General features: G+C 36.2%; 1 protein-coding gene across 2 annotated transcripts in view; it reads left to right on the plus strand.

The window, feature by feature from the left end:
• The window catches only part of GPC6 (glypican 6), a 1,036,531-nt gene that overhangs the window by 708,029 nt on the left and 302,184 nt on the right, over positions 1–26,318 (plus strand). For both annotated transcript variants that reach the window (XM_019737186.2, XM_019737185.2), the window contains exon 4: positions 2,575–2,740. In XM_019737186.2, the coding sequence (XP_019592745.1) occupies positions 2,575–2,740 (166 nt within the window). The remainder of the gene's footprint in view (positions 1–2,574; positions 2,741–26,318) is intronic.

Consider the following 26,318-nt stretch of genomic DNA (forward strand, 5'->3'; position numbering starts at 1 on the left):
AGGTTATTAAGGCTGTTCAATTTTCTCTGTTGGTGGCTACACTGATTGGAGACTCTTCTTAAATGTCAGACTGAGAAAATTGTACTGGTTCCAACACAATAAAAAAAAATTTAAAGGAAAGCTTTGGAATTAATGCAATCAATAACCTTTGAAAACAAAGTTAAGAAGCAACAGTTGAACGCTGGATGTGTAGAAGTATTATGTTCCTTTCTTCTTTGAATATCAGTATAGCCAAGAAATTGGCAAATACAATAGAGAGTTCAATTCAAAAAGCACTGCTTGAGTACCTAAATCATAATCATAGCACCTTATAATGAATGGTATGCGTGTTTTGCAGAACAGTGTAGCTTACAGTGATGAAAAAGAGTCCACACTGTTCGTGAGATCTCAAATTTGCATCCACAATATTTAAAAATGTTCCAGGTTTTATACCAACACACTATGTGAGAAAAAGGAAGACTGCTTAGTCAGCCTGGGTGAACATTGGGTAGGACTCTGGAGAAATTCATCAGGGTCAGGAGAGAAATTGCAAGGCTATGGAACACAAAATCCTATGAACAAAGATTTGTAGAACGGCAACTATGCCAAATAAGTAAAATGTAAAAGAATTTGAAATTTGACATTGATTCTGTTTGGAGAATACAGAGTTTCTGTCTGTATTTTCTGTGAATGGCTTGGGTTACGCATATAAGTGGATAAAAGAAAATTTTAGAACAACACTGCTCAATTGTGGATAAAATTTGGCGTTTTCTACAAAATAGCTCATCTGGAGAAAATGATATGGCGGCATTAATGTGTGCTCCAAAGAGAAGTCACTAGACTCCTCACTTTTGTTTTCCCTTTGTGTTTTTGTTTTATTGCTGGAAAATAAGTTTTAGAATTAATGGATGCAAAACCATTCTCTGACTATCTTGATAAAGAAAGGCCAATTGTATGTTACTTCACATATTTGATTTGGAGTACTTAACACACTCTAATTTTCTGTTGTTGATCATGTTAATTCTATGTTATTAAAGCCAACATTAAATTACCAGGAAAAATAAAAATAAAAAGAATATTAAAAATGAAATGCATGAAAAATAAAGGTGGATTAATGGATGGATAGAAGGATACGTGGTGGGATGTGTGAAAAAGCAAATGTAAGAAAATGTTAAATGTAGAATCTATGAGTGGGATATGGGTATTCACTAGGAAAATCTTTGAACTTTTCTGTATGTTTGAAAGTTTTCGTACAATTTTGGAAAGAAAATAAAAAAAAACAGAAGGACAACTATAAATTTCAGTACCTAAACAAATAAATAAACAGCTAAAATAATGTATTAGGGATATTGTCAGTATAAAACATAAAGTTAAGAAAATGTTACAAAAATTAAAGCTTTGCATCAAAAACTTCAAATGTAGTTTCTAGATAAATGATTAAAAATGACAGAGATCAACTATAGTTGTTGAAGTATCCATTTATGTGGAAATAACTTTTATTGACCCACCTTTATATTGGTGTTATGCTCTGTCAGTATCAGAATGTTCTGGACATGTAAATGTCACCTGTGGATCCAGGTCTATTTGATAAGACTGTAACACTCCAAGAGGTCAAAATGATACAACTTAGAGGCTTGTCCTCAGATCTAGAACGCAAGAATGACAACATACAGTTACTTGACTAATATACAAAAATTATATGGAACCAACCTAATAAATATGACAATAATATCTGTGTCTAGTCATGAAAATGAGCTTTCTATATTTCTGTTGCTGTGGTTGTTCCATACTGTTTTAAATATTCCTTGCACTTGATGTCAAATTAGAACTTTCAATAAGCCTAAAAAGGCCATATTGGTTTAGAATAGATTAACTTTGGAAGGAGCAGGCTGCTTTCCATATGCAAGGCAAATACACTTCATTGTTAGTTGATTATCAGCTGTTCTGAATCACTGAAAGCATTTCTCCTCACTTTCAACATTGGGTCCATTTTCCACGGAATTCCAGAACTGCATAGCTTCAGATGCCTGAAGGTGGTGCCTTAGCAGTTGCATTGCTTCTGAGCAGGCCAGGATCTCAGAAATCCCAGACAAGTTGATATTGATCCTTTTGAAAAAGTTATGTACAAAGGAAGTATATCTGCCAACTTCCTTTTGAAGCAGGGTCAAATAACCAGTTAGAAAATTTTCTAAAGGTGTCACATTAAACTTTAATAATACCTACATTTTTATGGGGCTTTTAACTTTGCAAATTGCTTTCACGTGCATTATCTCATTTCATGTTCTATTGCAATGAAACAGTGTCTAGGTTTTAGGACTGAATTACAATGATATAGATATCAAAATGTTTGACATTTCAAGAAAATTGATGATTACTATGCCAAAGAGAACTAGTTAACAAGAAATGACTGGCTTCAAGATCAAGTATTACAAAGGGTTAAGATGCTGATGGTTCCTTTAACCTTCTGCTCTCCTGCTGGAGGTTTATCAGAACCATTTCATCTCATTTTTTTAAAAAGAGAAAATGGGCTACGTCTTTTTTCTCTCTTCCATCCTTCTTATCTCCGATTTTCTTTCTTTTTAAATAAATCCACAGGTCAGCCCGACCCCAGGGTGCATCCGTGCTCTCATGAAGATGCTGTACTGCCCATATTGTCGAGGACTTCCCTCCGTAAGGCCTTGCAACAACTACTGCCTCAACGTTATGAAAGGCTGTCTGGCAAATCAGGCTGATCTGGACACGGAGTGGAATCTGTTTATAGGTAAGGAGCGTTTACACTGATCCGAGAGCAGAGATGTGGGAACAGCAAGTGTCCGTGATGTCTGAGGGCAGGTTCAAAGTTGTGATGACTTGTAGGGAGTAAGAGGACTAAAGCACACACACACAAAGCCGCGTTTAGCAAATTATAAACATTATTTGCGTTTTCTTCTTCATTTCTTCAAAAAAATAAGATGTCTTTCAATATTGTGAAGGACCGTCCTGTTGAAGATTATACGCGCGCGCTGTGTTGAGTTCGCTGATCTCTCTGACGAAGGTAAAAGTAGCCTGTGTTGAATTTCTGTGCGATCCTGTGGGAAGGCACAAGTTAGAAAAGGTTCTTGAAAAAGAAATCCACAGTACTGTCTTGTTTGATTTGTATTCCCTCAATATACTCACAAGCACACTGTTACTGTAACTGAACAGGAAGCGAGCTCGTCCCCGCCACGCGTACAGCAGAGCCAAACACTGAACACCAGTGGAAAATCGGGAATTGTTTTATTTGCAGAGTGCTAGGCAAGTAGAAGGGGAAACTGTATCACTTAAAACACGAACTAGCCAATGGCTTACAATGGGAAGGTTTTAAGGAGTTATCCCAACAGGTTTGCTGGAGTGCTGCTGGGGTAAGTTTTAATGGGACTTGGCCATTTATGGTAAAGGGACTTCAGCACCAGATCTTCCTGGACAGCGGACCCTTGGTTTTTAAAAGGGTGAGTATTCATGTTCCGCTACTGTTCTGATCCTTTGGTTCTGTGGGGCAGGGAGAAACTTTGGTTCTGGGTGCAGCTAAAGGACAGGGGTGGCATATGCGCAGTGCTGTCTCTAAAATAACTCAAGGATTGTATTAATCACCGATCTCCTTTAAGAGAGCAGAACCAGTTTTAAGCTGTTCAATGTGATTTGTATGCTGTTTCAATATTAGTAAATAACTCCTTCCTTAAATATCTATGATCAAACTAGCTCAATATTTTTGCTAAAATATGCAAATTTCTTCCTCATTCTATGGACAAGAATGCTTCAAGCGCGCAAGCATGAGTCAGCCTGCCAGTCTTTAGAAGGTGGGAGGAAACAGGGTGAGGATGAGTCAGGGAAGGTCTGTGAGTCGTGGCTCAGGTCTTAAGTTGAAGAAATCACTCAGGGGGTTACACTGCAAAAAGATATTTCCCAAATAGCTATCCAAGGATAAAAGGACAAATTTCATAGGCAAGCTTCTCCCAGAAAAATATATCGGCCTTGAAAGAGTAAATGTATTTTCTCCACCCTCTATCAAATGGCCTTCAAATAAAAGGACTTTCAATTGCATTTACTGCAATTGCATAGTGACTAGCAGAGTGGTGCAAATAACAGTTGTAGTTGGGAGCCTCAGAGGGCCTTCATCATCTATGCAAACCTCTAAACCCAGAATGCATGAGTAAAGTCTTCTGACATCTAAGATTTGAGTAGAATAGGAAAAAGATCTGAGATGTGCTGGAATACAGAGAAACCTAAGCCCACTGTGTGACAATGTGCTTTGAGGTTCTAGCTTTGGCAATGAAACCCATTGGCTAACACATTATTATGCTTAGGAAGCCCAAATAAAAATGGTTTTGACGTTTTAAAGAAAAAATTTAGAGTGGGTAGATCCCAATGTAAGTCATTTGACAAAATTTCAAAAATCATTTCAGAGAGAATAAATTAAGTACTATTCTCTGTCCTTTCAGTCGGAGGATGAAATCTATTTGTATGATCTTCAGTTATTTCAGTTGAAAAATGAGGGAGTTTTTAGAAAGTTAATCATTAAGGGACCCTTCTAAGTCAAAAACAATATTTTTTTTGCTAAGAATTTAGAGGGGACATGAATTTAAAAAGTAATCAGTATAAACTTGATCTTCTATAATGTGCATTTAGATTAATTTTGGCAAATACATTTTACCCAAATAATGCTAATAAAAATGTACTCTCATCAAGAAATCTAAAAACATTTGCATATTTTAAAAACTAGATTAAACCTCATAGCATCACTCTTGAGTCATAAAGACTATTCATACTTTTTGGTTGAAACTGCTCTAATTCAGAGCAGAGTTAAATTGTCTTTGGTCAGCCTGTAACTTATTGATGAAAGTGGACATGTGGATTTTGTTACTAAGAGCAACACATTAAGAATGAGAATATGGGCTTTTTAACTTGTATGAGCAACAATAACTTCTTAATTGGCTTTTTTTTCTCAGTGTTGGTTGGCTATTTGATGTAAAACAAATCCTTATACTTTCAATCAGTTCAGTCTCTTAGATGCCAATTTGATGTGAAATTATAAGTCTGGAAAATAATTTGATTTAAAAACTAAAAGTTGAAGTCACTAAGTGTTGCAAGTATTTTAATGAAAAGGAAACGAGGTGGTTAGTCCTACAATATATTTCATACCCATTGTTCCTGTATTTGATTTTTTAAATGAATGTTAGAGACCTCTGAGAAAATTATCCTAGTCATCATTCTTCGGGTTTTGCTATGGCATTGAGAATTGACCACCAACATAGTTTGTGGAGCCAAATATGTTCTTGATAATCTGTGTCCCTATGTGAAGTGTTCACAAATTTATTATAATGAATCAAATGTGTGAAATCCATTTTCTACACATATACATCCAAGATGACAGTGTTACAGTGTTCATGAATGCAGGATCAAAGATCAATGAGGAAATCAGTAATCCAACAAAAATTATATATAATCGCCCTTCTTTAGTTAGCACCTGCAGCCCATCACTCTTGTGCTTCTTGCGTCTTTTCATCAAACCTTTCACTCTGGTTGCTGTCAACTGCATAAGCCATCTCTATCGGCTGCATCAATGTCCCAGGTTATGCATTTCATAAGTGTTCTTTCATTATTGTGCGCTCATCTGAAATATTAACAGCACCATGCAATCAGCTGTCAATAAACACAAGAATTGAGTTGGTGGCACCATTCTCATGATCTTTACAATGCCACCAATTAATTGAAAGTGATTTGTAACTGTTAAGAATTCAGTTGGTGTCGGGATCATGTCAAAAGAGAGGCAATTCACTGATAAAATGAAATGCTATAAGGACTCAAGTAACAACCCCAGTGGTATTCCATTCACTTCTGAGATTCTGTAAGGTGCTTTAATCCTAGAAAAAAAATCAGGAATCTACACAGGGTGCATTCTCATAGTCCTTTTAGGAAGTTTAACTCCATGCCCTGCACAGAGATACTACTCAAAAAATTCTTATCAATTAGCTATTGCAGGAAAAATGAGGAACTCTTCACTTTTTGCCCAAAGAGGCTTTAAAAAAAAAAAAAGTTGCTGACAGTGAGGAAGATGCTTCTAGACCCATTTTAGAGTATGTGAGCAGCCTCAGTTCATCTCCACCAGGAATTTTCAGCTGCTTTCTAGGGGCGTGTGGGATTCCCTGGTACAAGGCACAAACCAGCTTCTATTTGCACTTCAACTTGCCCCGCTAAATGATGGGCATGCTATACGGCACCCCTCAGCCAGGCAGGATCTGAAAGAACACAAGAGTGGTTTTAAGCCTGTTCTCAGTATTAGAAACTATGCAGTAGGAGAACAATGTAATTTGAGGCATTGCCTCTCTCTGCTCAGGCACTTACCCCAGATGTTACTACTCGCTATTCATACACAACTTATTTTAGTCCAACTTTTGAATGTTGTCTGAATGCAAAAGTGTTTTCTTGAAAAATGTTTACGGAAATTAAAATTTCCTTGAGGGAAACAGTTTGTGAGCAGAATTCATTGTTTCAGTAATATCCTGTGGTTATTTTGAGTGTTTGGCACTGATGCCAACCCTCCTCAGATGAGAATTGTTCTGTTTGACAAGGGGCCGCATTGCAGATTACACCTAGTTCACCTAATCAAAGTTAAGGCTGAAAATACACTTACATGACGAGAATAAATCTTGTTTCTACTTTAAAACCTAAGATGTGTGGGATAGCCTCCTCCAAATATCTGGTACTTTCTAAGACTTTGTAGAACGTGAGAACTGCAGAGTGAACAAAAAAACGGGTAGTGTACATGGAAAGACAAATGTTGGTGAGACAAAAGGCAGTGATTCTATTTTGTTCTGATTCGTGTGTGTGTGTGTGTGTGTGTGTGTGTGTGTGTGTGTGTGTATTGCTAGAATGTTGTAAGATGCTTATTACTACAAGTATAAGGCAGAACTATCTCTATAGTTCCATAAAAGTGAGACTTGAAGATGTTTTTGTCCCAACATGATAGCCTAATTTTTTAAGGTTATCCCAGGTAGTTAGACCCTAATAATCTTCACATATTAATTCAGCTCACTATATTGACTTAGCTAGACAAATACATTTTTTGCCCTTGGAGAATTTCATGTAGTTAAATTAATTATAATCAACTGTGATAAAGCATTAGGAAAATAGAAGTACAGTATGCTAAGTGTCTACTCAGCAGGGAAACTTAACCTCGCATCTCCTGGCCAGGGAAGCCCTATCTTGGTTAAGTGTAGAATGAACTAGTAAACAGGACAGCATTGAATTAACGTCAAAGATAATTGATGCTGAATAGCTGTAATATATATAATTGTTACAAATAGGCCCCAAAGATTTGCAAGTTTCTTGAGAATTTCAACAGGCTTAGCATGATCTGTCAGTAGTTCTTAAATACCTATTTGTTTTATGTTTGACATGTTTTATGATCAGATCTCATCACCACTACTTCCATTGACTGAATCTGATAAGGTTTGGAGAATTTGTGTTAATTTTCCTCAAGAACAGATGAATTCTTTGATCCATAGATGTCCTCCAATGGGGGGGTGGGGAGGAGGAACCAGCAAAGCAGCTTGTATTTTTAAGTCAGGCCTTCCTTGGGTACTCATAAACCAGACAAACTACTGGTATCAAACGTTCTGGGCCTTCTTTCTCCTTTCAAATTATCTAATTATTAAGTCTCAAGACAGCCCAAAGACAGAAAACTAGCATGAGAGCATCAAACATGCAACCCAAAGTGAGTACTATATTTGTGCCAGGCCAAGAGGCAATAGAGTGGGTAGTATGCATTCATTCCTTCATTTATTCATTAATCTAACACGTTTACTGCTATGGACCTTGTTCTGGTTTAAGCATGGGGATAGAATAGATAAGGCCCTGCCCGCTGAGAGCAGGGCTCTGTATGTGTTCTTTCAATGGAATAAACGGAAAGAAGTAAACAGAGAAATGGAAGGGACTGTAGTAAGAGGCTGTTTTATTTTACTATGTGAGCCTACTCTTTTAAAGGAACTATGACTAATTCAGTAATTTAAAAAGCACATATCTCTGTTGTTAATGGACTCTATGAGTGCAGGCATGGCAGAAACAAATCAGATAATGAACCTGGTTCTTTCATTGTGACAGCTGCTATCAAGTTGTAAATTATAACCAGCCACAAGGAAGCTGTGCTAGGTCAGTCAGATGACTGGTATCATGTAATAAATGGTTACTTTGATGCACAAATGACTTTCTTAAGACCTACAAGAGTTATTTATCCTCAAGGTAGATAGGGTATTCACAACTTTGTGCTTGGGGTAGATGTTGCTGGATAAATACTTATTGTTTCTAGTAAATGCAGTCAGGTTTTCTTTTTATAATGTACAGAGCTGCATGGTGGTACATTTCAGAAGAATATAAAAAAACTATAAGGAACTGTGAAAAGCATTTGTATAAGATACTCCTCTTTCAAAGACTTTCTAAATCATGAAATTCTGTAATACAAATTTGATAAGAAATTTTAGTTACAAAGAATTCCATAGTAAATATCATAGACTCTGATTGGTATATCCTGAAATGCCATGTTTCAAAAACCTCTAGACCCTAAACATATAAAATTGTTTCCTTTCAACTAAAGAAAAAGAAAAATTCAAGAGTTGCACTTATCAGCAAGCTTTCAAGGTTTCTTCATCTCCACTTTCTATGAGACAAGAGCCTACTCGATAATACAGGCCAGAAGTACAACTCTTCAATTGAGGAATAAAAGCCAAAGCAATTATTTTAGAATCTGATCTCACTGTTCACTGCAGAACTTGCTTTTAACCTTGTACATTCCTAAAAGCACCAAGAAAGATTTTTTTAATAAAAACATTTTATTTTCTATCAGTTGAAATCTAACCCCACCCAGCCAAATCCCTACCTTCCTTTTATAATCTGATTTAATATGTCTCATTTCTCGTGGACATTTATCATATGCAGTGTTCTCTCTGTAATGCTGGCAGAATGCGTAAGTTGTACTAATAACACACTGAGAAGAAGAAAGGAAAAGAGAAAGAAAATAGATGGCTGGTACACAGCAACCTTCACAAGTGGCATTTGGTATCAACTTCTTATATTTACAAAATAGTTTATTCTGAACTCTGCATATGTGAAAGTCTTTTTATGTGGTACAATAGGGCTAATGCCTTAAGAGTGGTATAATGTATGAGGCTATTCAGCAAACACAGAAGTAGTCATTTCTTAACCTCTGAGCACTTACTAGTGTTGGTCTTGAGGCAACAACTCAAGAGATTCATGGGACTGCAATTTCTGTTCTGAATCAAGCAGATTTTCCCATAGATCAAAGCAGGCAAAGCACATCAAACCTTGGTGTAATAGACAAGTAGTCATTCTAAGCTCTGTGTGTGTGTGTCTCTATGTCTTTCTGTGTGTGTGTCTGTGTGTGTGTCTGTGTATGTGTCTGTGTCTCTGTGTATATGTGTGTGTGTGTCTTTACTCTGAATGCCAATTCCTGTTCATTCATCTATTCCAGTTTTCACATACTCAACTTCTATACAATTTATCATTGTAGTTGATCCATTTCCTATTTACTGATGACTACATTTATGATATTCTAAACTAGATTTTCAAGTTGGAATTCATGTTGCAATATAACATAACACCAACCAGTGGCCAGTATGTAATGAGGCATAGCTATTTTTGACAGTATAACATTCTTTAGTATACAAGAGGTTCCATTTATAAAACGAAGTTCACGGAAACACCTCTCATGTCTTTTCAACCTCTCCAGTTTCCGTGAGAATCAACAGAAGGATTTAACTTAATACCAGGAGAAAGTGGAGCATATCAGAATGATTCAAGGTGGCTAGAGAATTACCTTTGTATTTGGGATTTTGCAGTTTATTTTTAGAGTACATGTCAGTTTCAATGTTTTCGATAGATAAGTGGTTTAATTTGATAATTGTATCAAAAGGTACTTGTTTTTGATAATTAACATCTGATTTTATTAACATGCGGTAGTTTTCACTGTCATGTTTGTTTCAGTTCAAGCTGTAACACAAGATGTCTGGCTTTTGGCATGCCAAGAGAAAATATTTGATGATTCTTTAGAATGGAATTAATAAATTCCCAAAAGCCCAAAAACACAGGCAAAAATCAAACAGTATAAATATCAGCCCAATGACATTCTTAGCAATTCCAATTCGAGGAGCTAAGACAAATATGAGGTAGGAGAAGTTATTGTGTGGTAGGAACTAGAAAATAAGAAACATAAATAGAGCTAGGTAAGTGGATTGTTAAAGAAAGCACTAAACCACATGGCTTTTCACAATAGCAAACTTATGACAAGTCCCAGGGCCATTATAAATAAAACATCTTTGTGACTAATTAAATAGAATAAAGTGTGTATGTGTGTGTGCAGGGCGTGGGGGGGTACCTCCTGGGGCATTTTGATCATTCTAAAGATCCTGATTAACAACTAAAAGGAAAATCTTTATTTTAACTCAAATAACAAATTGGTGTAATGTTGCAACACTTTACTAAGATAAAAATAGTAGTGTTAATGCGAGTACTTAGGCCTCTATCCCCAGAAACATAACATTCACATATGTATATATAATTAAATCTATACCAAGATATATTAAGATATATCTTCCAATTGCTCTAAAAGCTCCTGTAATTCATGATTAGCTCAACAATGGAACTGCTGAGTATGTCTTTATGTTTGAGTCATTTTGAAATTAGTTTTAATTTTGCTCAGGCTTGTTTCTTTAACATTATAAGAGTCTTTTAGAATTTTATTCTCTTCATCGTGTTGTCTTTGTGACTTGTTTATTAATGAACAACCCTCCAAGGAGCCAGGGGTGGAAGCCAGGTTAGAGGAGGTAGCCTCCTGAGTAATTCTGACAGTTAAAGCCAAGTTTTCATTGTTTACTCTAAAAAGAAATAGGTATTAATGCCCTTGGGAATAATTTAAACTTTTGAGAAACTTCATGGTATATGAAAAAGTGGAGCTCATAATTCATTTAAAAATATTGTGTTTATAGATACTTGGTAAGATAGCCAGGAGAGAATTAAAATTATAATGAAGCAAGAAATATGCCTTGTCCTTCAAATAAGAGCTTGTATACACATCCCACATAAAAAACAAAAAGACTTGTCCTTGATTTTTTTTCTTTGCATGGATTTAAATAATTTGCTACGCTAAGAATTTATTTTATTATAACCTCTGAAGAAGTAAAAGTTATAAATTAAAAATAAGTCATTGAATATATGACTTATCCCAAGAAGTGACGTATCTATATGCAGTACATTTTTACTCTTTAAGGTACAGGAATCTTCTAGAAAGATAGCACTAATAATGAAAACAAGAAAAAAAAATCAGCATTCACCACTAAAATATTAATGGAAATTAAAGAAATTAACTTATTTAATGCAAGACCTAATGATAATATTGGGTGAAATGGATAAGCAAGTAGATGGGAGGGAATTTTGGAAGTAGCAGTGACCATCCCTTTGATTGTCAGAGCTGATGTGGTTTTCAGATTGACTGAATCAGAAAGTGACCCTGTCCTACCTCAACTTTATGTCTGACTCTCCAAGAGTTTCACATAGCCTGAAGAAGTCCGTTCTCCCAAAGGAGGCGGGGCTACTCTTCTGTAAGAGAGTTCATTAACTTCAAAGAGAGTATTCTCAAAGTTCACAGAAGTCAGCTGGTGTAGGTTATTTGGTGCCCTTGGTATTATCACTTGTGTATGTGTCTCCTCGTTTTCTAAATCCAATGTCCTCGATTATTGCTAGATTAGTTGCTTATCTTTAAAACAGTTCAGTTTGGCAAACTCTTCTGTGTGGACATAATAATAAAAATGTATTCTGTAGTTGAAAAATCTGTGTGGAATGTTCAACCAAGTGGAAGAACTGAAATCATTGGTAGTCCTAAAAGTGTTACTCAGGAATAATTCTATAAACACCAGGGCACAGTATCCTTTGAGGAGGTAGATCATGCATAGGAGCTGGCTTCTACAAGGTGACGCCACAAAGCAAAAAACATGTGTCCCTTCATTAATCAGTTTTGCAGTATTTTTTATTTGAATCACTGTGTCTGAGTGTAAAATATTTGATAAGTCCTTGGTGACCCAATTTAATATGTGCCTAACATCACCCTCTACTGGTTGAAAATCTGGATATATACTTCCCAAAGTTGTCCATGAGAGAATGTATAAATGTATCTTGCTACTCACTTACAATCATAGTATCCAAATCGTAAACCTAAGAGAGTTGTAGAAACTTTATCCCTCTATTTCTATTGTTTTGAGTTCCATTTGGAGAATATTACATACATAGCAACAATAGCTAACATCTATTGGATACTTGCTTTATACTAGACAATGTTTAAATCGCTTTACACTTTTAATCCTTACAAACCTACTAAGTAGCTAATATTATGGTCTCCATTATACAGCTGGGAAAACTGAGACCAGGTAAGTGACCAGTCCAAGATCATATAACTTGTAAGTTGCAATGCCATGATTTGGCTTCAGAGCCCAGGTTCTTAACCACTGCACAAATTATCTCCTACTGAGTGTTGAGGAAGTAACTCAGTCTCTGGCTACATGGATTGATGGGTTATGTTGGGGAAAACTGAGCATTTGATATTGCCAGCACTGTTCAATTTCTGCAACATGGAAATATTCTCTATCTGTGCTGTCCAATACAGTAGCCACCAGCCAAATGTGGTTATTAAGTGCTTGAAATCTGTCTAATGGCACTGATCAAATGAATTTTTATTTTATTTTAATGATTTAAATTTAGTCTCATGTGGCTGTTAAGCCCATGTGTTAAGCTCATGTGGCTAGTGTGTCTGAGGAACTAATTTTTTTTAAATAATTTAAATTTTAATCACTATTATTATGTGGCTAGTGGTATGTTGGACAACACAGGTTTAGATCATTAAAATACCTATAATTTCCATGATTCTGATTACATCTGATTCTCTAAAAAGGTATTCATTAGATGCCTTTTTTGTTGTGACAGTATTTCTGACGTATATGGGAAATGCAAAAGAAATAAAAACTGTACTACCTGGTTTTGAGAAATTATAGTTTCCAAAGAGGTGAAATGTATGCTTTCACTGTGGGAGTTTGGTTAAGTAAAGATAACATAGTTAAGAGCTGTAGTCCTTGAGTAGCTACCCTGTTTCCCCGAAAATAAGACCTAAGTGGAAAATAAGCCCTAGCATGACTTTTTAGGATGACATCCCCTGAACATAAGCCCTAATGCATCTTTTGGAGCAAAAATTAATATAAGACCTGGTCTTATTTTCGGGAAAACACAGTACGTGAGTTAAAATCCCGACTTCGTAATTTGTTATTTGTGTTTGACTTGGGGACCATTATTTAACCTTCATAAATCTCAGTTTTCTCATCAATAAACTGGAGATAATGATACCTACATCTTAGCTTTGTGTGGATTAAACTCGATAATGCATGTAAATCTGAGCAAATAAGACATGTTCACAGATGTAGCACTGAAGGAGAAGCAATGTGGTTCCATGTTTGGATGAATATCTGGGAAGGTGAACAGAAACTAGAAATTAGAAAGTAGAAAGCAACAGAGTAGGCAAAAAAGCAAGAGAGCAGCAGGCACCAGATATTGCGTGGCCTCTATTTCTCATGCAAACAAAACAGATAACAAGGGCAGGCTGTAAAGCAAAATAAAGTAGTCAGAGGATAGTTCATCAGTAAGAACTGAAGGGACAAGATAGGAAGAAGTGCACTTCATCATGCAAGCTTCTTATTCCTGTTTCTGGATTTGCCTTCGTTCCTGGGAGGTGGGGCCCATCTCAATAGAAATGACCTTGTCCTTGTTCAGGTGAATAATGACTTGATGACTCCAGGATGGGAAAACAGTGATATAAAGGTAAGAATAAGCATGATGGGATTCTGAGAAAATCAGCCAAGGTGAAAAAGGCTGGCATTTTGGGAAATAATATTGGCCAGGATTAAACTGTGAAGCTTTGAAAGTCAGGCCAAATACTTGACTTTCTTTTGTCTTGTGGGCCATGACAAGTCACAGGGCATTTTAAGCCAGGGACTGGTGGGATCTAAATAGTAATCTGGCAGACAAGTGTAGGATTGATTCATATGGACAAGACTAATGGTAGACTAGAGAGGTCATGTAAGCATGGTATGGAAAGAAAAAGGAAGAGAGCACTAATGGTAGAGATGAAAAATAAATTAAGACTTAATGTCTAAATATAGCTGACTACATGTAGAGGGCAAAGAAACAAATGCATCAGATATGACAGAGATAAGCACACATAAAATGAAATCCGTACTGTCAACAAATAAAGAAGCTAGTACTGGGTATGGCAAACATGGATTTCTTCCATCTGTTTGGGGTCTGTTGGGTTTGAGAAACATTGGTACCAAAAATGGGAATGTCCAATTGGATATTGAAAATAGTAGTGTTCTACTACTACTGTCTACTCCAGACAGGAGCTGGAGATGCCAAGAGCTGTTAGAGGGTTTCCACAGCCCAAATGGTTCTATGGACAACTTCCCAATCAATTCCAACAGATGGTGACCAGAATTTCCTTTACTGGGCACCAAGCAAGTGCCTGCATGTTCCTTTTCTGTACAATTATACTGTCTTTATGCCGAAATGTTAAACATTTAACAGTGTGCTCATCAGTATGTATTCTCAGAATGAGCCTATATCTATACTCCCCAACCTCTTTAATTAAGTATAATTAGAATGTCAACTGTGCAGATAGGAGTGTTTCTAACATAGTGGTTCAACACAGAGATACCTTGGTTGTCCCCAAAATATACCTTCTAATGATTCAGGCACCCCTTGGTGGTGGTATTTATCATACACATTGACATTTTATAATTGTTTAATCCAAGAGGAAATGTATTTTCTATTGGCTTTGGCTTTTACAATCCTAAATGCATGAAATCCAGGATAACTGTTCATTTCTGGCCACTGCCAAATTCTGAATTTTAAGTGGAGGCATGAATTGTATTAATTTTACACAAAAAAAAAATCTCCCCAAGGGCATTTGCTTTCTTCACTGGCAAAAAACTCTATGTATCAGAAAGCAGCTTCTGACTTCACTGCATGCCTTGTGGCATAATTGTCACCAATGAAAACTCAGCATTTAAGGACCAGTGTAATCTATTCATTGGTTTCTGAGTATGGAGTGCCCCCAAGGAGCAAGACAAATATACATGACGCAGCTTTTGCAATTTAACACTGGAAGGAGCAGGAAAGTAGGTGGGTTTTTTTGTTGTTGTTGGTTTGTTGTTTTTTTTGGTTTTTTTGAATCCCATATTGCCAAGTTACTGATTTAAGAATGCCCTAGAGTATAAATTATTTCTCCAAACCTCTACAGTGACTTTTGTCAAATACCTTCTGCTTAGCCCATTAAAAGTGAAAACCATGAAATAGTATTTGATTTGTAACCCAAGAAAATGCCCTAAAACCACCTGTCCCCCTTTGGAAAGCTGCCAGGACAAAGTGAGAGGAAAGGTTGAACCTAAGAACAATAATTTGAGGTTGCCTCATGTGGCCCGGATCACAGGTTGAGCCTGCAGGCTACATTCAGGCTTCCAGTCGCTTCGGAAAGATTTACATTTGTTTTCCTTAACCCAATGGGAGTCCTGGGTTTTGAGATCAACATTTCAAATAGTTTAATAGTGGCCATACAACTTTTTTTTTTTTAAACCTGACAATGAACTATGTTGAATGGTTATTACATTTCCTTTGAATTCGATTTGGAGAAGTTAGTTTCAGGATTTAATTTCCATGTGGAATTGATAGATATTAAATCCCATTTCTTCCGGGTGCCTCAGGATTTTTTTTTTTTAATTATTTTAATTCTGCTGTGCCATACATCGATTCCTATCTACTGGGTCTGTGATCACTGGGCATCAGATTGCTTGTATTCATCACAAATGTAAGACAAGAACAGTTTAATTTAAAACTACATCCAGGTACTTTTTAAGATGCAAAAATTAATAGCTTGGAAGTACAAAGTGATAAAGTATAAGCCTCGTCTGACGAATTGATTACCAGATAAAAATCAAATTCTTTAATCTAAAACCTCTTAATCGACCAGAGAAACAGCCCCTTACGAGCTACTATGGCAGTTTAGGAAAGCGCGTGTTATCCTTCTTGATAAACCTGTTCCCATTTATACAGGAAAAGTGCAGAAACCTGTACTAATTGAGAGAATAAGGACACTGACATCAAATTATTGCCTTCTAGAAGGCATTAGGGGATTGATTTTAAGATTTAGGCTTGACTTTTTACTATTGTCCGCCAGGCAATATCATATATGACATCTTTATGGTTCTAATTTTTTTAGACTCAATCTAACAGTTCTTTTTCTTTATTTTAATTAAAACTTATTGGGGTGGCAATGGGTAGTAAAATTTCATAGCTTTCAAGTGTACAATTCTGTAACATATCATCTATATATCACATTGTGTGTTCACCACCTAGAGTCAGTTTTCCTTCCATCACCATATATTTGACCCCATTTACCCTTATCTACCACCCCCAGCCCCCCCTTATATCTGTATGTTTTAAGAATAAGAAGTCATAATTAGTATGTCATTTTTGTTTAGAGTGATTCTCTATTTAAATACCTTTAAATTTTCCTGAGGATTCACATTTTTTTGTTGATCATTTATAGAGAGGCTTTTAGCCAAGCCCTTATCTAAATGAATAAAATTCAAAATTAGAGTATTCTTATCAGGGGGTTACTATATAGATAGATGATAGATATAGAGAGATATAGATAGATATATAGATATATATAGATATAATTATTTAATATATGTATTAATAATGTATTATTGATACATATATTAAATATGCATTAAGCTTGACATATGGACTTTATAGCTCAGGAACTACGGTAAAAAAAAAAAATAGCTTTACAAATGGTTATTCTCCCGTCTTGATCTGCTTGAGATAAAATTATTTTTTAACATTTTGAAATAATTTTTGACTTACAGAAAACTTGCAAGAATAGTAGCAGTGTTGACATATACTAGGTCTGACAATTAAGTTCGTGAACTAGTTGCAATGCTATTGCTAACCATTTTTGATATCAGAGGGTGTCGTGCAGGTCGGCATGCAGGGCCTCTAGTCCCGCTCCCCACATAAGAACGCAGGATATGGCTAGGCCAAAAAGAAACACCCACGGAGCCATAGGTAGGGGAGTCATACCACTATAGTCTCACTGGAGGCTGGATCCACACGACCTGCAACCTGCCGTCCACTTCTCTGCCTGCCAACCAACTGACTGACCAACCAATGCAGCCATGGCAGTTATATCAGTGGCTAATTGGCTAACTGGTTACAGCTGATGGCCAACTAGCCACAGCTAAGGGCCATCTACTACTCGAGCCAGCACCTTTCCACGTAAGGCCAAGAGCCTGGAAACTGCTCTCTGGGACTCTGTCCCCACAGAGGGATTATTCATTATGAATTTGTACCAACTGGACAAACAGTTAAACAAGTTTACTATTTGGAAGTGCTGAAAAGGCTGCATGAAAAAGTTAGACGACCTGAACTTTTCACCAACAATTCATGGCTCTTGCATCACGATAATGAACCAGCTCACACAGTCTGTGAGGGCGTTTTTAGCCACTAAACAAATGACTGTCTTGGAACACCCTCACTACTCACCTGACCTGGCTCTCAATGACTTCTTTGTGTACCCGAAGATAAAGGAAATATTGAAAGGAAGACATTTTGATGACATTAAGGACATCACGGATATTACTACGACAGCTCTGATGGCCATTCCAGAAGAAGAGTTCCAAAATTGCTTTGAAGGGTAAACTAGGTGCTGCTTTCAGTGCATAGCTTCCCAAAGGGAGTGTTTTGAAGGTGACCATAGTATTATTCAGCAATGAGGTATGTGGCACTTTTTCTAGGGTGAGTTTGTGAACTTAATTATCAGACCTCGTACCCTTTACTCAGATTGTTTTATTATCGACATACATACATAGTAGCCATAGTACAATAATCAAAACCTAAAAATGAACATTGACGCAATATGTTTAACTAAACTACAAATCTCATTCTAATTTCATTAGTTTATCTATTTTCATGTTTCAGGATCTAATCTGGGATCCCACGTGCATTTAGATGTTGTTCTCTTTAGTATCCTCCAATTTGTGACAGTTTCTCAAATTCCTTATCTCTTACAACCGTGACACTTTTGATGAGGTACTAGCCAGTTATTGTGCAGAATCTCTTTCAATTTGAAAATGTCTAGTGTTCTCTCATGGTTAAGTTAAGGATGTGCCTTTTGCAGGAATACCACAGAAATGATGTTGTGTCCTTCTCGTACATAATATTAGCATGTACATTCATTATATCCTGGTTTCTCACTATAAGTTACTATTTTTTCCCTTTGTTGGTAATACATATTTTAAGGAATATATTTGAAGTCTATGTTAATATCCCAATTCTCCCAAAACTTGTGGCTATTGATGGTGATTTTGTATTTCCCTCTTTCTTTCTATATGTATTAACTAGAATGCTCCCCCCAAATTGGATTTTTTCTCTCCCAACTGCTTACTTATTTATTTGTTTATACCAGTACAGACTCACTGATATTTATTTTATTCTATGGATATAATCCAATAATAGTATTATTTATGGCTGAAATTGTTCCAGGTGTGTATATTGGGTGCTCCTTACAGTTGGGTCCTGTATCTTTATGACATTCTGCTGATACTTTTTTGAACACTTCCTAATTTTTATCACCACAAGATATTCCAGGATCTTTTTTGTATATTCCCTACCGCAGTCCTGGAATCAATTTCTTCAAAAAGCGCGGTGCCTTTTATTGGAGTATGGTATTAGGAAGCAAGATCTGGGCACTAGCTGTGCTCATCACTACTGTGGCAGCATTGCTAGTAAACCCTCTCTGCAAATAGAACTAGGAGATAGATGATAGATAGATAGATAGATAGATAGATAGATAGATAGATAGATAGATAGATAGATAGATAGATAGATAGATGATAGATTCTATTCCACACCTATTCCCAATCTCTATTTATTGATTGGTCTATTTCTCCATCTCTCTCTCTCTCTCTCTCTCTCTCATGCATATATTTATGAGTTCATACTGATTCCAGTTCAATCCCACAAATTCATTCTAGCCTTCTCTCTTTCCTTATTTGTAACTTCTTTCTCCAATAGTGAGAAACTTGGCTTTCATCATCTTCAATGTATTAACATCTTTTTTCAATCCTGGTTTATACATAAGTTAGAGATACTAACCCATACCTCTTTAAGAAACATATTTACTAGCTAGAGTGTGGTCTTTGTATACTTTTCTTTTTGTCTTTATAGTATCCAGTGAAAACACAGTGTTTCAAAGATAACTTTGATTAGTTATTTCTTCCTTGTCTTCTTTAAAGTGATTATATTATTAATTGTCAATAGAATTAGACTCATTTGTTATATTTGTATTTCCTTTTAGGTTCTCCTCTATCCTTGGTTTTAATTACTTCTTTATTTGGGGGTAGAATGTGAAAACTTACTATAGTTCTAAGTCTGAAAACTATACAAAAAATATAAAAGCTGAGAAGTGTCATTTCTTCCTTATTTATACTAACCCTTGACCATCTTTTCCTTCTTTCCATCCAGTTCCCACCCACCAGTTGTAGATTGATCAGTCTATTTGTTTTCTGGTTTATCTTTTCTGTACATCTTTTGCATAAATGAACATCCATAAGAGGTTCAAAGGTTAAAAATAATTGCAAAAACCACAATTACTTTTGCACCAACCTAATAATATGTCTTATATCTTCTTTTTTTCATACATGAAGGCTAGCATACTATACTCTTTTACACTTTGCTGTTTTTACTTAATTGTGGATGTCATTCCAGATCAGTTCATAGAGATCTTCCTCATTCTTTTTCTGCAGCTACATAGTACTCCATTTTGTGGGTGTACCATGGTTTATAAGTATTGGTTTTAATATTTTGCTAATGTAAATAATGCTGCAATGATTAACTTAGTGCACATGTATTTTTGGAGGTTTATCTTCAAGGAAGATTCCTAGAAGTGAGATCACAGAGTCAAAATATAAGTGTATATGTGGTTTTATCACGTATTGACAAACTTTCCTCATGAAGGCTTCTACTAATTTGCTTCCCACAAGTCGTAAGTGTGAATGGCTGTTTCCCCACAGCCTCACCAACAGAATGTATTGTTACACTTTTTCATTTTTGTCAGTTTGATAGATGAGCAATGATATCAAATTATTTTTAATTTAGTTTTTCTTTTATCATTTTTATATTGTTTAACTGAGTAAATTTACATTTTTTCACTCACTATGAGTATCATATGAGGAATTTTTTTTTTTTTTTTTTTTTTTTTTTTTTGGCTAGGATAGCCTTACTAACTCAAAAAAACTTCCTAAAGGGTTAAATATAAGTGTGAGATATGTGTTAATTTATGAATGACATTAATAGAGAAGATTTATATTTAAGTAATATTTTTGAATGTTAGGGAAACATTGTTTCCTAAACTGTCATACTGTATCTGGACTTTATCACAAATGCTTTCCTGTAGTACAAATCTGAGAAATAAGTATGGGCATATAAAGAGGACTATAATTACTGCAATTATGGAAAAGTAATTTACTGGCTGTATGAATTGAACAGATTTCAAATTGAGTAGATAGGCCATAAAAAGCAAACAGGATATTGAAAATAAATAATTTGGGAGGTAGGAAATTGCTGGTTAAATGCACATACCTCATGTCAATGTTTTGCTAACATTTGTATAATTTAGTTTCTTAAAACTTAAAACTATAAGGTTTTTCTTTAATTAAAAAACAAATAGATGTTAAGATGATCGAGTGTTTGCAGACATCATTCTTCCTCCTGTTTATCTGGTAGATAGGAGACATATAACAAAACTTTCATTTTATGACAATTGGGTTAAACCTAAGCAAAATAACCTTACAGAATTCCTCCTAAATTTGGAAATAGGTAGAGCCCATTTGGAAATGAATCATTGTAGAATATCGTAAAAATATTTAAAAGAGGTAGGGAGGAGCATAGAGCGGAAAGGTCATGGACTTTTGTTCTAGAGGGACCCATGGTGTAACCTCAAGTCAGCCACTTGTTAGTTTTGTAGAAATCTGTGGCCTCCAGCATTCACAGATACTTGTACTAAAATCACGTGGTTTCCCAAGAAGCCAGCCCTACCCTGAGGTATTCTCTCTACCATTGGCATGCTCACATCTGCTCAGGCATAACTTCCTGAGGCCTTGGAAGTCTTAGAACAGGATCTGTGTTGATAAAGTTAATGAATAATATTCATTAATGACGGTATGTTCTATTGCATTATTTTATTTAATCACCAAAATAGTTCTAAGACACAGGTAAAATTACTGCCCCCATGGAAAGAGCAGGAAATTGAGCTTCTGGGAGCTCAAGGTCATGCTGCCAATAAGTGGGGGAGCCAGGGTTCCACACGAGGATTATCCAAAGCAAAGCCCGTGTTTTAACCTGTGGTCTACACTCCCACACAGCTCTACCCTCCACCCAGGGGGCTGCCAAAAAAATTGGGTTTCTGTGAACTATCGACCTCGAACAACTGATACATAGCTCCTATCCACGGTGATAACCATGAACTCACTTTTTGTTGCTTTTGATTGAAAAATAACATTTATAAAATGTTGCACACAGGCTACTCATTCTTTCAACTTGGATAAAATGTTTCTCTGAATTACAGTACTAAAACCTGGGCCATATTGCTTTGAACATTTCTAGAATTGCTTTTACGAAATTATACTCTGTAGTCTTCCCTGCTGTCTGCCGTGGAGGTCTTAATAAGAATTGCCCGGGTTGAGCTCACTATTGAATGTATTGTGGAGCTGCCCTGGAGAAACTGCTCCACTGTATCATACGGGATCCCCTTTACCGTGTTTCCCCGAAAATGAGATCGGGTCTTATATTAATTTTTGCTCCAAAAGATGCATTAGGGCTTATGTCAGGAGATGTCATCCTGAAAAAATCATGCCAGGACTTATTTTCCAGTTAGGTGTTGTTTTGGGGGAAACACGGTAACAGCTCAGAACAGAGACGGGAAAAGCCAATTCCCAAGGAACTAGTCTGATTTAATCTAACAAAAAATGTAATTACCGGAAACAATCATTTTTTCCCTCATTGCTTTGACCCATCAACTGTCAAAGCTGACCACCTTTATTTCTTATAACATGAAATTTTTATTATTACACTCTACTCCTGGAGTCATCTCATTTTTCACTTTTCTGGATTTCTCTTTTGTTTATGTTCTTTTCTTGCGTTTATGTGCCTATATGCCATTTACACCCAGTTTTCAATGAGGTTAAATTTAAATAAATCTGCCCTACATACCTCTGTTGCTTAAGATTTCTGAATCTTGGTCTCATTAGTTATAAGGTACCTGTCTTTCTTAGTTTTCTGAACTAAAGCTGTGTATGTAAAATATATAATATAACTTTATGATAAATAGTAACTATAAGTAGCCACCCTGAGGAAATTTGAGGATTGTACTTCTTAAACATAAGTTTAAAAGTGAAGAGGAAGTTAAAACCTGTAGTGGTGTGCAAAATAATATAATTTTGGGTTATATTATCATTAATCTATTTGAATAGTATTAATGATCACGAAAGTCTAATTAGGAAAGCAAGTACTAGTTCCTCTATTTCTGAGTATCCAAGAGTAACACTGCACTTAAAAAGCATTCAGTGGGATAATAACATCAGGAAACAGCACTAAGAATTGCCAAAAAAGCCACATATTGTCAAAAGAGCAATTAAATACTACTTAAATATTTGAATACATTGCTCTCCGCAATGCTCTGGTAATCCAAGCCAATTTGCTGAATATACTTAGCAGAGAATAAATTCACCACCTCAAAATTGTCAGCAGTACCCTTTTCCTTTCAATTCGTTATCCTTTTGTTTTCTTTCCGAGGAAAGAACAAGAAAGTGATTAAAGCAGTTTTCCTTGATCTTCTTTCCCCTATGAAAACCAAGTAGTGTGGAAGAAAAAAATTATGTAAAAAGCCAAGGATCTTAATGACTCCTCTCAAGCAAATAATATACAATGCATTTAGGAATAATGTGAGCTGAGAAGTTCCTGTTTAAATTTGCAAATACTGCTGGACACATGCCAAATGTGGTAACTACAAATACTCGTTGTAATAAAGAAAACTGTTTTGCAAGGTGTAAATGGTCTTTGCCAAACAGATTCAATCAGTATTATTTGAAAGGCTCTTTAAATTATCATTCCAGATGCCAGTAAATATAAACCCTGCCCAACTATAGAACATTTTGTTTACTGAACATTTCTTCACTGAATTCTCAAAAAATCTAGAAACTATCCTAGTCTCCAAGTTTAAGTGTTTATCAAATCACACAGCATCTGACTCCAAATCCAGAACTGACAGATAATCCCAAAATTGTGTTAAAACATTTCTGAAATAAATATTTATTTCACAAATTTATTTCAAATACAAAGGGAAGTAACATTGTTGAGAAAGATTTTAATTTTTTTCTCTCTGAAAAAGTTGGTAATTTTTTTTTAACTTGTAAAAAATATTTACAGGAAGAAACGAACAAGTTTGGTTAGTCATCTATAAGAGGAGAAGAAAGATACAAGAGCTGTGAAAAAAACATGGAGACTATTAATGAATGGAAAAAGGAAAAGATGAGCCTTTTTACACCTTCAGGTGTAAGAATACATGAAGGGCCTGTGACAAGAAAAAGAGAATTGAGTGCAAGAATGAAGGGTTATAAGTATATTTTTGCAGTCTTAGGAAAAGCTGTGAGAATGAAATGGTGTATCAAAAATAGTATTTGATTAAGAAATGGCGTTGATTTCTCCATACTCCTGGAGGTACAGAAATTAGAAACCGGGATAAACGAAGTTAGTGTTGAGTGACGTAGGAAAAGCCTGACTTGCATGTAAAAAGAAAGAAAGGCAGTAAGTTTAGGATGAACAGTGAGTGCCTTTGCTTTCTCTCTGGAAAACATGTACCCATGAGCTTCCAAATTAATTATTAATTTATTAAAGCTTCATTAGCCATTTTCTCTATGTCTGACACTGGGCTAGGTGCTACAGGACTAAAAAAAAAAAATGAAAGAGACAGAAATCCTAGCATCAGGGATCTCAGAGCTTTGTAGGGGGCTGGATCAACTCTGCGGTGGGTGAGCTCTCTTCCCCCCGTCCCCCCCCCATCCCGTCCCGTCCCGTCCCCCCCCCCCCCCCCCCCCGCAGTATCTGAGTCCACAGCAAATGGCAGGGGAGGCAGATGAGGGAGAAGATAGTTCCTACATAAGTCAACACACCTTCTGACATGCCCCCTGCTGCTAACACTCTGTCCCCTCCCAACCCTGGGCCCCATGCCCTCACATTACTTGTTTTGCGTTTGTCTAGGCCTACTTCTGCGTGATGTCCTTGTGTTCTCTGCTTCCCTTTGGCCATTATTATGTTTATGAAGAAGGTGCCATCACTGTGGTCTTTCCCTACTGACCCTACTGTGTTTCCCCGAAAATAAGACCTAACCAGAAAATAAGCCCTACTGTGATTTTTTTCGGGGTGACATCCCCTGAACATAAGCCCTAATGCGTCTTTTGTAGCAAATCTTAATATAAGACCCAGTCTTATTTTTGGGGAAACACAGTAACAGAGTGCTCTCCACGTGGTGGATTGATTAATTTATAATTAATGATGAGCAATAAATGACTAATTTAAGAGTGGCTTGTATGGATTAAAGAAATCAAAGAGATGCTGTGGTAATAACACATATATGCATAGGACACCTGGGATCTGGCTGAGTAAACAAGGCTGTAAGATCCACAGTTGTTGTTCAGCACACAGGTCTCCTTCCTGTTCCCAAACTCACCAGTCATCTTCTCACCTCAGGGTCCTCACACCTTCTGTTCCCTCTTCCTACGATGCTCTTCCCGCAGGTATTCATTCACATAGTAGTTTCCCTCATCCCATTAAGATTCTTACTCAAAATGTACTTTTTCACTGGGGTGTTCCATTGATTTAAAACTATAACCGTCCTCCCCACCAACCATTCTGCTTCTCTCCTTAATTTATCACAGTGTATTTACTGATCTGTTTGTTTGGTTGGATATTTTTGGTCCATCTCACCAGTTCCATTTCCAGCAACAATTCTAGCCTGTCGTAGACTCTGAATAAATAGTTGTTAAATAAATTAATGAATAACAGTGCTGTTACCTTCTGCTTTCTCCTCTATATTATGGACTTAATAACACTTGCCCTGCCTACATCACAAATTGTGGTGATAGATGAAATTATATATGCATATGTGTATTGAAGCCTCTAAAGTGCTTTCCATGATAAAGTAGTATTATGAATCGTAGCAGTATTATCATTATCTTCAACATCATTATAATTTTCTAATCTCACTGACATCCTAAATAGAAGACTCCTAGCTGTTCTACTGGCATAGTGGTCTAAAATATACCATCATTGCATCCTGAGATTGTCAGTAGCAAACACTAAACTGTTGAGGAGGCAGAAATAGCGTGTGCACCAGTCAGCAACCATCACTAGACAGAGTGCTAGAACCAATGGCAAGCCCCCGGGAAGGCCTTCAGAGAGCAACGTGATTTTTCTACTCTCCTCATCTACTCAGGGAAACAGGCCAGGAGGAGCCAGTGTGAGTCAATATGCAACCCAAACCACAAATGTTATTTATAACCTAGATAGTAGTTTTATATATATATATCATAGCTATTAGTCACAAGCTGAGCCAGGTAAATCTAATGTCTCTACTGTATAATTCACTCCAAGCTCATGAAAAGCATTGTCTTCATCGACTGATGGCAAGAAGTATTTTTTTTATCATATATGTAAGATCTGACCCAAATAGATGGTGTATAGACTGCCTAGATTTAGCCCTAATTTCTCAAAGTTTTCTCAAGGACTTGGAGCTCAGTAATGGAATTTTACTAGATTGATCTGTCTGCCTTGATAATTAGAAGGTCTTAATAAGCTACTTACCCTTGATAAATAGGGTTGTTGAAACCAACATGCTTATTGTGAGCTAATAAGGTTGAAGTGTCAAGTTTTCTAATGCATTGTAATCTTAACACAACGCCATTCTTTAAACCTATCATTATCTGTCCTTTCAAAATCCACTATAGTCACATCTGACTTTAAACAACATGTCTCACAAATGAAATTTTTAAAAGTTAAGGAGGTACAACAACTTGGTAGATCATTTTGCATTATGTGGTACTGATTTTATTTTAAAATTCACTTATCCACATATCTCCACGTGCATTTAGGCACACCCT

The sequence above is a fragment of the Rhinolophus sinicus genome, linkage group LG04 (assembly GCF_036562045.2).
Source record: "Rhinolophus sinicus isolate RSC01 linkage group LG04, ASM3656204v1, whole genome shotgun sequence".
NCBI classification, from domain to species: domain Eukaryota; kingdom Metazoa; phylum Chordata; class Mammalia; order Chiroptera; family Rhinolophidae; genus Rhinolophus; species Rhinolophus sinicus.